The sequence below is a fragment of the Petaurus breviceps genome, unplaced genomic scaffold, assembly GCF_028583685.1.
Source record: "Petaurus breviceps papuanus isolate PSGF00001 unplaced genomic scaffold, PetGlider_PUasm1.0 180, whole genome shotgun sequence".
NCBI classification, from domain to species: domain Eukaryota; kingdom Metazoa; phylum Chordata; class Mammalia; order Diprotodontia; family Petauridae; genus Petaurus; species Petaurus breviceps.
In genome coordinates, this window is record NW_027185782.1 from 4,035,361 (window position 1) to 4,051,235 (window position 15,875).

General features: G+C 41.5%; 1 protein-coding gene across 5 annotated transcripts in view; it reads left to right on the plus strand.

Moving 5' to 3' along the window:
• PIP5K1C (phosphatidylinositol-4-phosphate 5-kinase type 1 gamma) overlaps positions 1–15,875 on the plus strand; it is a 145,971-nt gene that overhangs the window by 64,052 nt on the left and 66,044 nt on the right. For all 5 annotated transcript variants that reach the window (XR_011168117.1, XM_069086870.1, XM_069086869.1 and 2 more), the window contains exon 2: positions 3,752–3,783. Coding sequence is in view for 4 of the 5 variants with exons in the window: in XM_069086870.1 (XP_068942971.1) it covers positions 3,752–3,783 (32 nt within the window). In the remaining variant the exon portion in view is untranslated. The remainder of the gene's footprint in view (positions 1–3,751; positions 3,784–15,875) is intronic.

Consider the following 15,875-nt stretch of genomic DNA (forward strand, 5'->3'; position numbering starts at 1 on the left):
AGTTGGAGTGTGCTGTGCAAGGAACAACAGGTAAACCAGATTAGACAATCAAAGATCTCATTATATTTGTTGTTCAATACAAATATTTATTGTTCAACAAATATTAAGAGCTTCTCAAGTACAAGGCACTGTGCTAGGTGCTGAGGATTCTAAGACAAAATGAAGAACAGTCCCTCCTCTCAAGGAGCTTATATTCTCCTGAAGTGATACATCATTTACACAGAAAGGTCAGTATAATATCATTTGAGAAGGGAGAAAGCATTAGCAAGGAGCAATCAGGAAAGGCTTTCTATAGGAAGTGACAGTTGAGTTGAATTGAACCTTGAAGCAAGAATTCTAAGAGGTGGAGGAGGTGAAGAGAAATTAATCCAAAAGTGAAATGGGACTCTTCAAGAGATGGTAGATCCCCCTCCACTTACTGGTTGAACACTTTTGGGGTATGTTGTACAGAAGATAATTTTTTTCAGAGATAAATTGAACAAGACAGCCTCTTAGGTCCCATCCAGCTCTGAATTCTATGATTATCTCTTCCTCCTTCTACAAGATTGTAAGTTACACAAAAGCAAGAAACATGACTTAATCTAAACTTTTCTCCCTTACTGTTCTGTGCAAAAGTGTTTAATTATGTTGAAGTAAATTAGCTTCTGCACAGGTAATTTGATTAAAGCTAGTCTCAGAAGTACAAAGAAAACCTACATTTTCCTCTCTTTGTATGTACATACTACAGATAGCTCAGGCATGAGGCAGAAGCTGAAACACCACTCTGGGCAACTATTGCCTTCCTGCTCCCACAGGTCCTCTGCATTACCACATTCTTGGTTTGCTATCTGGTGCTGATTTAGCCAGGATTATGGGTCAAATCCCTATGATTTTTGAAAGGCAGCCAAACTGATCCAAAGGTAGCAGTTTTCACAAATCTTCCTAACTTTAATCTACAAAAGATCTCTGTGTTTGTGATTAGGGGGCTGTGGGGGAGCATGGGGGACTTCCTGGGGAAAGAAGATGATGCCCAAGTTATAATCTGAAGCAACAAAAAGATGTTTTGCGGTATCAGACTCTGGTCTACAGGTGTTTATTAGTGAGAGGGGTAGCAGTCCAAATCTAAGAAAATAAGTATAGTCACATAGAGCATCCTATGAAGTGGAAACTGTGAAATAATATCGTCTCATTCAGCTTCTGTTTTACAGACAGTGCTCTTTTATGGGGGCAGTGTCCTACCATGTACCTTCTTTCATTCTTGCATTAGCATTGCTATGGTGCTAGACATCTGGCTTATGAGAAGACTAGAACCCTATGTAAGAGAGTGAATTCCCTATCTCTGGGGAATTAATTTGGTGGTGGTATTGTAGAGTTGATAAATACAACCAGTCAACAATCATTTGTTAATCATCTTCTCTGTGCTAAGTGCTTAGGATAAAAAGGCAAAAATATGGTCCCTGCCCTTGAGGAGTTCACATTTTTCTAATGGGGGAGACAATATGCAAATAACTATAAATTTAAAATATATACTATACAAATGGAAGGTAATTTCAAAGGGAACACACTAACCTAGGGGGCAAGGGCAGGGGGTGCATGGAAAGGCCTTTGGCAGAAGGTAGGATTTGATGGAAATGAGGAAGTGAGGAAGGAGAACATTCTTGGCATGAGGGATATCCAGGGAAAAGACATTAAGGTAGGAAATAGGGAATAAATGTAAAGAGACTAGAAAGGCCAGGTTAAGAAGGACTTTTAGAGACGAACAGGACATTTAAATTATATCTTGGAGAGAAGAGGGATCTACTGCAATTTGTTGGTTAGACCTGGGATTTAGGAAGATCACTTTGGCCCTGAGTAGAGGATGGACTAAATTGAGGAGAGACTTTGAGACACAGAAACCATCCAGGAGGCTGTTGTAATGGTTCAGATTAATGAGGGCCTACACCAAGGCTGTGTGAGTGGAGAAAAGAGAGAAGTATATAAGACAGGTTGTGCAAGTAGACATGATATGACCAAACTTGGTCAGGGGTCAGTCAGTAAACTACAGCCTACAGCCTATTTTTCAGGCTAGCAAGTCAAGAATGGTCTTTGTATTTTTAAATAAAGTTTTATTGTATTTAAAAAACATTTTTAAAAAATCCTATCTAGCTCTAGGGCAAGCGGAGAGCCAGATGTAGTTCATCAAGCGCTGGAGTAAATATGACACCAGGGTTGTAAGCCTGGGAAGATGGCAGTGCCCTTGAATGTAATAGAGAAGTGTCGAAGAAGGAAGAGTTTTGGGGAAAAGATAATGAATTCTGTTTTGGACATATTGAGTTTTAGTCTACAAGATGTCCAATTCAAATATCCTAAAGCTATTTGATGATTCAAGATTGGAACTCAGGAGAGAGGTTAGATAGAAATAGATACAGATGTATAGGTATGTGAATCATCTGCATAGAGATGATAAACGAAGCTATGGGAACTGATGTTCACCAGTCAAGATAGCATAGTGAGAGAATAGAAGAGGGCCCAAGACAAAGCTTTGGAGGAGTGATCAGAGAGGTAGGAGGAGAACAAGGAGAACAAGGACAGTGTCATAAAAACCTATAAAAGAGAGGTTATCCAGAAGTTGAGCAATACTGTCAAAAGTTGTTGAGAAGTCAGGAAGGATGATGATTAAGAAAAGATCTTTAAATTTGGCAAATTGAAAGATCAGACTTTGAAGAGAGCAGTTTCAATTGAGTTAATAAAGTTGTAAGCCAGGTTGCAGGGAGTTTAGAATCAGCTGAGAGAAGAGGAAGTGGAGGCAGCGAATATGGATGGCTTTCTTAGGGAGTTTAACCAGGAAGAGAAAGAAAGATATAGGGTGAGAGGTACCAAATGTGGTTGAATCAAGTGAGAGCTTTTTCAAGGATGGTGTAAACTTGAACATGTTTGTAAGAAGCAAGAAGAGAGCCAGTAGATAGGGAAAGATTGAAGATTAGAGAGAGAACAGGAATATAGAGGGGACAAGCTAGATAACTATGATTTTGGATAGCTTTGAAGTCCTTTCTAGCTCTGATAATCTGTGATCTCCATCACCATAATACTTATGTACTAGCAAAGTTTATTTGCAAATGCTAGAGCTGTTATCCCAGACCTTGTACCACTTTCACTAGTGATTATTAAATAGCATCTTTATAAGCTAAAGCTTGCCTTGGTCCTATTCACCAGGGAAATGTGGGTTATTTTAATGATGAACAAAGTGAGGAGATAAATTATCAGAGCAAATTTTTTCCAAAAGTTATTTTTATTCCTCAGTTTTCTCCTCATGTCCATAAATCCTCTTTGGTAAGGTACAGCCTCAAGATACAGGGTGGAACTGAACTGCCTTAGTAAATGATCATTTTACTACTAATCACACAAAAGCTATGGGCATACAAATGTTTTACATGACTCCCCAAAGCAACCTCAGGAACATGAGTTCTGGGAAAGGAAACTGTGAGTCCTTGGTACTTCTGCCTTTCAATTCCATTTCTAACTTGCTCTGTGACCCGTCATTCAGTCTCTCTGGACCAGATAGCAGCCCTGGTACCTGTCGGCAGTTCAGAGAAATAGATAATAGTGAATGTAACAAAAGCAGTTCGAGTTTTCTTAGAGAGTGTGGAAGTAGTACCCTGCAAATAGATAAAAGGTAATCTCAAGAATGGTTCTGGGCGCATGTACAACTGTCTTTATAACTCCTAAGTGGGGGGTGGGGTGGGGAAGAGTCACTACAAGGCAGTGTCTGATGTGCTTTCCTTCTCTCCTTCAGGTCTGACACAGAAGAAGTCAACTGTAAGCGAGGTGAGTCGTACCCCATATTGAACTCCAAAGTAGGGAAGACTTGGGGCAAGGTGGGCTTGGCATTAGACTGAGAGCCAGAAAGGGCCAGTATGTCCCATGCCCCTGTCCTGTCAGCCTGATTGTGAGCTCTGGGTTTCTGCCATGTTTTATATGTCATCATCCTGTGTCCTTCCCACCTTATCAAGCTATTGTGAACAAGCCCCACATTGTTTATCAGCAGACCTGTATTCTTGTCCTGCTTCTACCCCTAGCTTACACTGTACCTTCAGGAAGGTCATTTCACCTCTCTGGATCTCACTTCCTCTATAAAATGAGAATAATGGCCTCCCTTTTCAATTTTAGAGAAATAACTTTACCTCGCTGAGCCACAGTTTTCATCTTTTGTAAAGTGGAGTTAGGCTAGATGTTCTCTAAGCTCTAAATCCTATGGTCCTTCTTGCCCATGCAGAGATGTTACTTCAATACTTAAGTGGGCCAATGATCTTGTCAGTTTGGGTACTCTCTCTGCCAGTACAAATCAAAACCCTTCTATGCATTCTCATCCCTTATAATCCTTGTCTATTTCTTTCCACAAATCACCACAGGATCCTCCCAAGAGGTATTAACAGGATAAAATTAGGTGGTGCATGTGACAGTGCTTGCAAATATTGAAAATGTGAGGTGGTTGCAGAGGCAGTAGAAAGTTGGAAGGGACAGAATTGGATCAAAAAGTCACCCCACATCACACCAGCTTTCCAGATTCCCCAAAGAGGATAATTCTGGAGCAGAGATATGAATCTATACAGTTTGAATAGGTCAAAAGATAGGGCTTAAGGTCCAGTGTAAATTTCAGGTGTCTGGGAATGAGTAGGCCCAAAGTTGGTCCCACCACCACAAATGAAATTCTGCTGGACAACTCTCTGCCACTTCTGCCTTTACCTTAGAGCAGGTGTTCTTCATCATTTTTGTGTCATGGACCACTTTGGCAGTCTGGTGAAGCCTGTGGATTCCTTTTTAGAAAATTGGTCAGATGCCTACTTTCATAATTAAAGGAAATTCTAAATTCCAATTAGAGGTTAGTAAAAATGAAGATGTAATTTTTTTCCCATCCAAGTTCACAGTCCTCAGAAATCTATCCACAGACTCCTTGGGGATATGTGGACCTCAGTTTAAGGACTCCTACCCTAGAAGGAATCACCTGGCTCTGAAAAGCATATTTCTCCTATTTCAGGTGAGAGTGGAGGTATCTCTCTAGAACTTTGGGTATGTTGGTGTAATAAACTCTCCATTAATGTAGGGGTGGCAAGGTGGTATTTTTCATTCTTTACTCTAACCAGGATTCTACCTACGTAAAAATGTATCTAAAGAAGGGTCTATGCAGGGCCATATGCATGTGGCTAAGAAGAAATTGTCAAAACTCTGGATAAGTTTATGTCAGGGCTAGGAATTACAAAACAATTCAACAGGCATTTATGAAGCAGGGCATTGTGTTAAGTGCTGGAAATACAAAGGGAAAAATTAAACAGTCCCTGCCTTCAAGGAGATTACATCCCAGTGAGGGGATGATTGGAGGAGGGAAAGGATACTGACAAGTAGAGGGGTAGGGAAAGAAATTAAATGGGTGACAGCATGTGATCTGTACCTTAAAGGGATCCTGAGAGACAGAGGTCAGCCAGCAAGCATTTATTAAGCATTTACTATGTTCCACGTGATGTGCTAAGACAAAACCATGATCTCTGCTCTCAACAAGCTCAAGTTCTAACGCTGGAGTCAACGTGCCACTGTGTACATACAACTGTGTACATATATCCAGTCAAAATCGGAGATTGTCTTGGAGGGCAGGCACTAGGATTTGGGAAGAGGAAATGGTAGGACAGAAAAGGCCTCTTGGAGAAGGTATGATTTGAGATGAGTCTTGAGGAAAACCAGTGGGTGAAGATAGGGAGAAAGCATTCAACAGGGCACAGCCAATGAAAAGGCTAGGTGTGCAGATGTGCAAAGAACAGTAAGAAAGCTAGCAAAGTTTGTAGTTTATGGAATAAGGTGTAGGAAGACTGGAAAGGTCAGAAAGAGCTAGGTTGTGAGGAGCTGTAAAAGCCACATAGAGTATTTTATATTAGGTCCTGGAGATGATAGGGAGCCACTGGTGTTTATTGATTAGGGAGGTGACGTGGTCAGACTGGGCATTATTAATAAGATCACTTTGGCCCTGATGTGCAGGTACAGAGACCATTCAGAAGGCTATTGTAATAGTCCAGATGAGAGGTGGCGATGGCCTGCACCAGGATCTAGCTCTGTGAAGGAGGAGGATGGAATGTATACAAAATGGTAGAAAGGTAGAAATGATAAGACTTGAGAAATGGATAGATCTGTGGAGTTGAGGGGGTAAGTGCAGTCATGGATGACCCTTGGGTTGCAGGCCTGGGTCCTAGGAGATGGTGGTACCTTTGATGATAATCAGAAAATTTAAAAGAAGGGAGGGTTTGAGGGGAAATGATAATGAATTCTATTTTGCACTTGTGAGGTAATGAGGCAAGTGCATTCCAGACATGAGGGACAGCCTGGGCAAAGGCATGGAGATGGTAGATAGAACATGAAAGTTGGGGAACAGCAAATAGAAAAGCTTGATTAGAGCATAGAATACTTGAAGGAGAGTAATAGGAAACAAATCTTTAAATGAACTAGATTGTGCAGGATTTGAATGTCAAGCTGGGGAGTCAAAAATTGCAGGGAGATTACAAAAGAGAAAGAATAAGAAAAATCCTGTGGATTGAGTGGTTAAGAGATGATTGCTAACTTTGGAGAATGCATGTGCACTAGAGTGGTGGGGTCAGAAGCCAGACTGCAAGAGATTGATGAATGAGTAGGAGGGAAGGAAATAGAGGCAGCAAGCAGAGATTACTTTTTCTAGGAGTTTGAGATAGGGTAACAAAGGATAGTCTCCCAAAGAAGATGGAAAGGGATGGTATGAAGGATACTAGTAGAGGAGTTAGCTTTGGTAATAATTATAGGATCATGGATCATAGACCTATAACTGGAAGGGACTTCAGTGGCCAGGTAGTCCGGCTCCCTCATTTTACAGATGAGGAAACTGCAGCACATGGAGGTTAAGTGATTTGCTCAAAATCACACAAGTAGTAAACAGTACTCAGATTTGAATCTAGTCCTTGGACTCCACATCTCATCCAACTTTTTCTCAGACAGGAGCAAAGGGGTGTGATATAACAGGGGTTTAGGTGATTGTGATAGTAATGGAATATAAAGATCCCCCTGTATTGACTTGGTTTTCAAATTGATTGTGTTAAAACCCAGAGCTTGTTAATCCCACCTGTGGGATGGACTTGTTGAGTGAAAAGAGTGCTGAACTGGGAGGAGCTGGTGACATAGATTTGGAGAGACACAAGAGAGAGGCAGAAGAACTTTTTGGAAGCAGCACCTTTGGAGGCAGAGAGAGACTGAGAGGATTGCTGAGGGCCACTTTGAATTGCCCTGGACTTTTGAGACCTGCCCCCGGAGCTGCCAAGGACTGAGGAGAAATGGCTGTTTTGCTGGTACTTTGTCTGTCTGTTTTGATGTTGTTTTGCCAGATTTGTCCACTGGTGAAAGACAGTCCTATTGTTGCAGAAGTTCTGGTACCTGGCTGTTGGTTAAGAGCTCCTGAGACTGTTCTGCAGACAGAGAGTGAATACTGTCCACTGGTGAAGGACAGTGCTGTTGTTGCAGGGGTCTGGGAACCTTTCTGTTGGTTCAGAGCTCCTGAGACTGTTCTGCAGACAGAGAGTGAATACTGTCCTCTGGTGAAAGACAGTGCTGTTGTTACAGAATTGTTGTAACCTTGCTGTTGGTTCCGAAGCCCTGAAGAAGGATTTTCTTGTTGTATGTTTTCAGAAATCCTGGGAGAGGGTTTTGCTAATGTTTTCAGGGGTCCTAGGACTGTTCTGCAGACAGAGGATGAATTAATGAAGAGACTGGCAATGTATCTTGTGGCCTTGCTAAGCTTTGTCTCCCCAGGAACAAAGATTGCTGAGAACTTGCCTCTGTCAAGATGAAGAAAAGACCTCCATTTGGGTATTAAGTGCTGTGCTTAAACTTATTGTAACTCTGGGGTAGATTCATTTGTGATCCAGGGGTGGGGAACTTTTGACCTTTTTGTGTTCTATGATTGAACAAATGAATGTAATCTCCATTTGAGAAGAGGGGCTTTGTGATGGACTAAATGAAGGTACAGCCTAGGGGTGGAGTATTTAGAACAGGGACTTTGTAATTGATTGAATGAATGTAAGGTCCTGGGGTGGGGTAGTACTTGGAGATTATTTAATCACACTTAGTAAATGCTATATTTTGAATGATGTCATATTTTGATCTTCTCTCTTCTTAATTTGTCACTGAATAAAATGGAGAGCACCTATGCTGGTATTTTGAACCTTGGGAAGTTGCCTTTGCCTGGCATTACATTACAGTGATAGAAGTGGGGAGTGGGAGAGAGAGAGCATATGATCTCAGTTTTCTCTGTAAAGGCAAGTAAAGTGCTTTCTTAAAAGGGGATGATATTAGAGGGTTTGAGAAGTTTGAAATAGCTACTTCGAGTAATGTGAGTCGGAGAAAAATCAAAGGATTTTCATGAAGAACCCAATTAAGATCAAATAACATAAGTTTACAGTGAACCAAATTGCAAACCAAATTAGTTTGGTTGTGTAGCCATTTTCTAAACTATGTTGAGCTATAGTAAATATGCCACTAATTTATCTGGACATATTCCAAGAATGGTGGCAGCCCCATGATAAAAATTCAATATCATTGATGACCACAGACATTGGAGGTTAGTAAAAGTTGTAGGAATCCTGGGATTTCCCCAAGTGGGTCCTTAGCTTGGGCAAAGACCCAACATACTAGGTGATGTAATGCCAAAAATAGATCTACCAGAATTCTTGAGCAACTATATGAAGTGTCCTGAGTAATCTTTTTTGCCTCCTTGCTGAGCTGTCTCAGCATTGTCCATCAGGGTTCCTCTGATGTATTGAAAATGTAAATGCCCATCTGAGACTTCTCCCCTCTACCGAGCCTTGACTAGGAGGATTCTCCTGCCTAGATGGCAGACAGCTGAGCCCTCTACCTATTGCTCCCCCATCAGCTTTGCAAGCTCTAGCCATGCAGTTTTGTGGGGCTGAGAGGCACAAAGAGCATAATCCAACTTCCTGAACAGAACGTAGGCTTGCTAACTGCTACAATGTACAAGACAGAGAAATTAAACTAGCTAAAAAGACGTATTCACCTTACTTGATGGAAGTTTAATTTCGGATGTTTTGAAGGTCTTCCAGATTTTTGTGGACCATCTGGACTATGACAGGACTTTGATCTTCCTCCATATTCTAGCAGTTCTTTCTCTTATGTAATGAAGTATCTTTTGGCTGCTCACAGTTTCTTTGAAAAGGGTGAACCCTTTACATATGCTTGGGAATGGAGTACATTAGTGGAAGCGAAGTTGCCCATTTGAGACACAAGAGCTTCCAACTGCCACATTTGGGGAAGCTGTTTCCAACTTGAGGGCCAAAGCAAACAAACTGTCTTTTCAGCTACTTGGAGTTAGTTTCTACAAAAACCTTTTGAGTAAATCAGTGAGGGGACCTAATCAAGTCTGAAAAACATGGTTGGGGTAAAGTGTTATTCATAAGTGACCAGCCCTGCCAGCCCATCTCCCCCTCTACCCTACCCAACCTCTTTTTGGTCATTTGTTGTACAGGCCTTCTCTTTACTCACTGCTACCCCCCCCACCCCCCACCTCAGGCTCTCTTCATCTGTCCCTTGGGCTCTTGCAGTAGCCTCCTCATTAGTCTCCCTGCTTCATCTCTCACTCCTCTAGTCCAGCCTCCACACAGCTGCCAGAATGGTGTTGCTAAAGCACAGCTCTAGTCGTGTCACTCTCCTCCTTAAACTCCAGTGGTTCCTGTTGCCTGTAGCATCATAGGATCAGAAATTTAGAGCTGGAAGGATCCTTAAAGGTCATTGAGTCCAACTCCTTCATTTTACAGATGAAGAAACTGAGGCTAAGAGAGGTTAAGTCATTTGTCCAGAGTCATACAACTGGTAAGTGTTCAAGGCAGGATTTAACCCCAGGTCTTCCTGACTCCCAAGTCCAACCATCTCTAGACTGTACCGTGCCACCTATGTAATATGAACTCTCCTGTTTGACATTTAAAGCCCTTTATAAGCTTTAGTCCAACTTACAAGAAGCAACACTCCCCTTCATGTGCTCTTCAGTTCAGTCAAACTGGTCTTCCTGTTCTTCACACATGACATTCCATGTCCTGTCTCTATGCCCTTGTACAGGCTTTCTGTGATGAAGCATGTATTCCATCCTTATCTCACTCCTTCCTCTTAAAATCCTTGACTTCCTTCCAAGATCAGCCCAAGCTCAACTCCCACAAAAGGCCTTTCCTATTTCTCCTACCTGCCACTACTAGTCACTCCTTGAAATTACCTTGTATTTGTATGATTATAGGATCATAGATCTAGAGTCTTACAGAGACCATCTTACCCAACTCCAATTTTCCAGATGAGGAAATTGAGGCCCAACTCAAATATGAGTTGCCCAAGTTCATGCGAGTAAGAGATAGAACCTTGATATATGATATATATGGTCCTCTGATTCAGAGCTGGTGTTCTTTCCAGTGTGACATGTTGCCATCTCAGTGGTAGATACACACACACATACAACACTCACATACACATATGTCATATATTTGGTTATTCTCACATGTGTACATATTGTTTCCCCTGAATGAATCTAAGCTCCTGAGGGCAAGGACCTTTTTATGTTTAACTTCATATCCCCAACATCTAGTAGGCACTTAATAAATGCTTTTTGACTAATGGACATCCTCATTATAAAACTCTCTCCACTTTTATTTTTTATCTTTTATTTTTGCTTTTTTGGATGGGGAAGGTAGGGCAATTGGGGTTAAGTGAGTTGCCCAAGGTCACATGGCTAGTTTTTGTGTTAAGTGTCTGAGGCCATATTTGAACACAGGTCCTCCTAACTCCAGGGCCAGTGTTCTATTCACTGCAGCACCTACCTGCCCCTCTTTCTCCACTTTTAATGAGTATACCTGTGTTTCTTTGCCTATTACATACCCTCATAATTCTCGTTTTTTGTGCCCAAATTTGTCTCTCCAGCTTAGTGAATTAAATCCTCATGTAAGGTGACATACAGGGAAGGCACCCAAAATAAATCATCATAGGTAACATTAAAACTTTGTACATTAACATTATATGTAACTCTTGAAAGTTTGGAAAGTACTTTCAAATATCACATCATTTGTTATTATTATTATCACATGGATCCAGTCGAAATGCAACATTCCAGGGACAGGAACTGGAGACAGGAGGTCAGATCTAGATCAAAAGCATGAGTCATTTCCAAAGGATCAGCCGAATTCAGACAAACAGATGCAGTGTGGTAGAGTGAAAATAGAGAGTTGGAGTAAGAAGACCTAGTTCAAATACTGCCTTTTACTCTTTGTCTTTGGGCAATTCACTATTATAGAGTTAGGCAGAAATTTCTTTTTATAGGAGAATGAATAGATCTGAATTTTAAAATAAGTCTGAGAAAATTTATCACACTTGTCATTTTGTGGACTTCCATGTGTTTTTATGCTTAGGTTTGCCTTTCCTTCCTGTTTCCACTGAGGGATCCTTTGCTAGACCATACTCATCTAACATTGTGCTTAGGGGAAGTGATCAGTTCTAAGCAGCAGGACAGGGAAAGCCCAAAATGAGTAGATAGGATTCAGCACTGTCTCAAAGAGAAACTTTCCCTTCTCTGGTTACCCTGACCTGGGAAGTGATGATCATCACTGACATCAAGAGTTGCAGGTGATATTACCACTTCCTACTTTCTGAGTGGGGAACGGCATTTTCTGAAGATAAAGGTTTCTGAGACCATGGGGCCCTGGTGCTGTATCCCTCTCCCCATCCTTCTCATTGTGAAAACTACCTCTAAAAAACCTCACTGGACCCCTATGTCCTCTCTTTCAACCCCTGACTTTTACCACTGCCTTGGCTACTCTGTCCTGTGGCAGTGACCCAGGATTCTGGATTATAGAAATGCAGTAGGCATCAATTTTTCTCCCATCTGATGCTCTTACATGCATGTTCAGCCAAACAATGATATTTATTTTCCTCCTCCTCCCTCTATCAAGTGAGAGTAAGTGAACCAGAAAATATTCCTCCCTCAACTGTACCAGTCAACACCCAGCATAACAGAGCATTGATATTTTTAATTTTCTACTCAAACTATGGGGTGATTTCAAGAGCTCTTTAAAATACTTAGTAAATTCTTATACATTGATAGTTGGATGGATCCATAATCTCATCTCTGGGGGGATACTACCTCTAGAATTTGATTCTAACCTATCCCTGCCTTCTCATTCTTCAACTCTTCAACATGTCTTCCCATAAATCTTCCAAGTTGGTCCACCCAGTATGCTGGAGCCTTCCTCTTATCGTTGTGTGAGTGGGAAGGGAGTGAATAGGCTTTTCTTTCATTAAGTCTCACTCTCTGTATGACTAGCCCACTTTTTCTGGGTTTATATCTTTCTGAGAATGTTTACCCTGCTTCTTCCAGGCACTTCTTCATTACTAATGTCAAAGCCCCTCCTACCATCTTTAGCCTCTCTGCTATCCGCTATCCTAGGATTATCTGCAGCCTTCACTTTTTGTATACTGTGATGTACCAAAAATTACATGAATGTAGCTGCACTGGAAGAATATATATGGGCCTCTGTTTCAGAGAGAAGCTTGGAGTCTTTAAAAGCCACATGCTATTTCCCAAAGACAATCCAGCTTGCTTTCTTCCTACTGTTCAGTTCTGGAAATAACTCCATTGTCTATATACAATGTCTGTCCTATCTCCTGATGGACTAGACCAGTAGGTTTTCTGTGACTCAACTGAGTGTTATAGTTTAGACCATACGTCTTTTTCATCCTCCTGGTTTTTCCTGTTAAGTTAACTTTTTAAGTAATTTTGAATCTTTATAGGAAACTGTGCAGTGTTCCTGAATTTAATACACTCAGCACAGGGCCATTTGCGAGCAGGAACATCTGAAGAACCTCACCATCAGTGGGGAATTCCTCTTCCATTTTGACTCTGTACTTGAAATCCTCAGTGACAGGGACGAATACTTGTTAACCATAAATAGATCTCTTCTGCCCTTCTCTTGTAATTTCTAATCCCAGAGGGTCATCAAACACACTTATAATACATCTTTCAAGGAATCTTCTATTCTTTCACAGAATAACCGATTACATAGTCACTAGATACTAAGGTGCCCTCAAGCTCCAATATTCTATGTTTCTAGGTTCTTTCCATTCTGACTTTCAAAAATTCTTTATAGAGCACCAGTGTTTGAGACACTTTGATTAGGTGCAAAGACAGAATATAAGAATTTCTAAGAATTTACCATTTGGGGGAAAAGCATAATCAGATCAGAGGCACTGATTAGGCAGCGAGTGCTAAAGGTGAAACAGTTCAGTGTGCATTAGAGTGATCAGGGAAGGCTTCCTAAAGAAAATGGGGCTTGAACTAGACTTGGAAAATGGAGTCTTGATAAGTACTGATGAAAGATGGACATTCCAAGTGGTAGTAGTTAATATGAGCAAAGACAGACACATCCCTAATTCCCCTATGTTCAGATACTGAAACCACCTTCCTTCTCTGATTAATCCTATACACAGTAGTCAGAGTCATCTTTCAAAGTGACATTTTTTTTCTTCTCATTCCCCTGCTCAGAAGCTTGATCTGGTTGCCAATCTCATTCTTTACCATCACCCCATTTCCTTAGTTGCCAATCTAAGTACTCTATGTGTCCCCAAAACCTCCACCAGTTTTGCCTTTAACTCTCAACTGCTTCTGACTTCTTGTCTCCAAAGGAGCCTACCACAGCCAGGCCTTCTTTACCCAATGACAAACATTTACTGAGCATCTGAAAGACACTGCACCCAGCTTTTGGGGAGTGAAGGTGGAATACACAGTGGTTCATAACACTCACATTTTTATATAGCACCTTTAAGCTTTAAAAAGCACCTTTCTCACAACAACCCAATGAGGATGTAATGTAGTTGAAAGAATGCTGAACTTGAATATGGGGAAACACAGGATGTCTGTTTGAAACCCGACTACCTATACAACTTTCCATTTACATATACAAACTATCCATTTACTACCCGTGTTTCCCCGATAATAAGACACTGTCTTATTAATTCTTTTGGAAAGAAAAACACCAGAGGGCTTATTTTCAGGCTTATGTTGTCCTGCCTCAGCTCTCCTCTGCGGCACTGCTCTCAATGGCGCCAGCAAGCAAATCACTGGGGAAGAACAGGATGATGCGCTCACTGCTGCAGCTCTGATTGGATGCAGCTCGGAGCGCGGCGTGCGTTTCACCCCGGGGTAGGGGGGACGGTGCATACAGAGGGTACCGTAATGTAGCGTGTAGCGCAGGGGATCACCTTCACTACAGTAGCAATCTCAATAGGGCTTATTTTCTGGGGAGGGCTTATTTTAAAGGAATCTTACACAGTAAGGGGAGGGCTTATTTTCGGGATAGGTCTTATTATCGGGGAAACACGGGTACCTATACAACTTGGACACGTTACTTAACCTTTCTGAGCCCCAATTTCTTCATCTGTAAAATGAAAGAATTGGACTAGATCCTGTAAGGTCCTTTCCCTCTTTGAGATCTATAAATCTGTAATTAGGCAGCATAAGTATTGTTATCTTCGTTTTACACATGAAAAAAAGGCCAAAAGAGGTAGCAGCTCTCCAAGAGTTACCCAACAAACAGGTGTTGGAGGCAGTGCCCAAACCTGAGATCTCCCAGCTTGGGGAGGGATCAAATCCACAGACACTCAGGCACCCAAATTCTCTTACTAATCTCTACTGTCTCCTTCTCTATTGGCTCCTTCTGCACAACCTTTAAACATGCCCATATCTCTCCCATCCTAAAAAAAAGCTTCCCTTGATCCTTCCATCTTTGCTAATAACTATTATCCTGTATCACTTCTGCCTTTTATGGCTAAACTTGAAAAGGTCATCTACAATAAGTGCTTCGTCTACTTTCTCTCCTTATAATCTGATTTCTGACCTTATCATTCCACCAAAACTTCTTTCTTCAAAGTTACTAATGATCTCTTAGTTGTCAAATACGATGACCTTTTCTCAATCTTCATTCTCCTTGGCCTCCCTGCAGCATTTAACACCATTGATCACTCTCCCTTCCCTGATAATTTTTTCTCCCTAGGTTTTCAAGACAGTACTCTGTCCTGGTTTTGTCTTACCTCTCAGACTGCTCATTCTCTGTCTCCCTTTGCTAGATCCTCATGTAAATCACGCCCTCTAACTGTAGGTTCTCTCCTGAGCTCTCTTCTCTTTCCCCTCTATATTATATTACTTGCTGATCTCATCAGCTTAATTACTGTCTCTATTCTGTTAATTTTTAAATCTACCTATCCTGTCCCAAACTCTCTGTTGACCTCTAGTCTCTATCTCCAGCTGCCTTTCAGACATCTCAAATTGGATTCCAGTAGACATTTTAAACTTAGTATGTCTAAAACAGAACTCATTATCTTTCCCTCTAAACCCTCCACCCACCCCTACCTTCCATTTTACCATAGAGGGCAACACCATTCTCCCAGTCCCTCAGGCTCACAACCTTTGAGTCATCCTGGCTTCCTTGTTGTCTCTTACCCCCTCCCACTGTGTCTTCCCCACTACCTTGGTAGTATACTTTCCAGGAATGTACACATTGATAATGAGCAAGAGCTAGTTCAGTTGTTTGGGAAGCTCCAAAGGAAAAATATGGGAGAGAAGAGGTATTAGAATGACTACATTAGAATGAAGGGCTACAGAGCCATTTGTGCTGACCTCATTGTTATATACCTGTGAAACCTGGACAGTCTACCAGCGCCATGCCAGGAAACTGAATCGCTTCCATTTGAATTGTCTTAGGAAGATTCTGAAGATCATGGGGCAGAATAAGGCACCAAACCCTGAGGTCCTTTCTCAAACTAAACTGCCAAGCATTCGAACTCAGCTTCAGAGAGCACAACTGCAGGCTGGC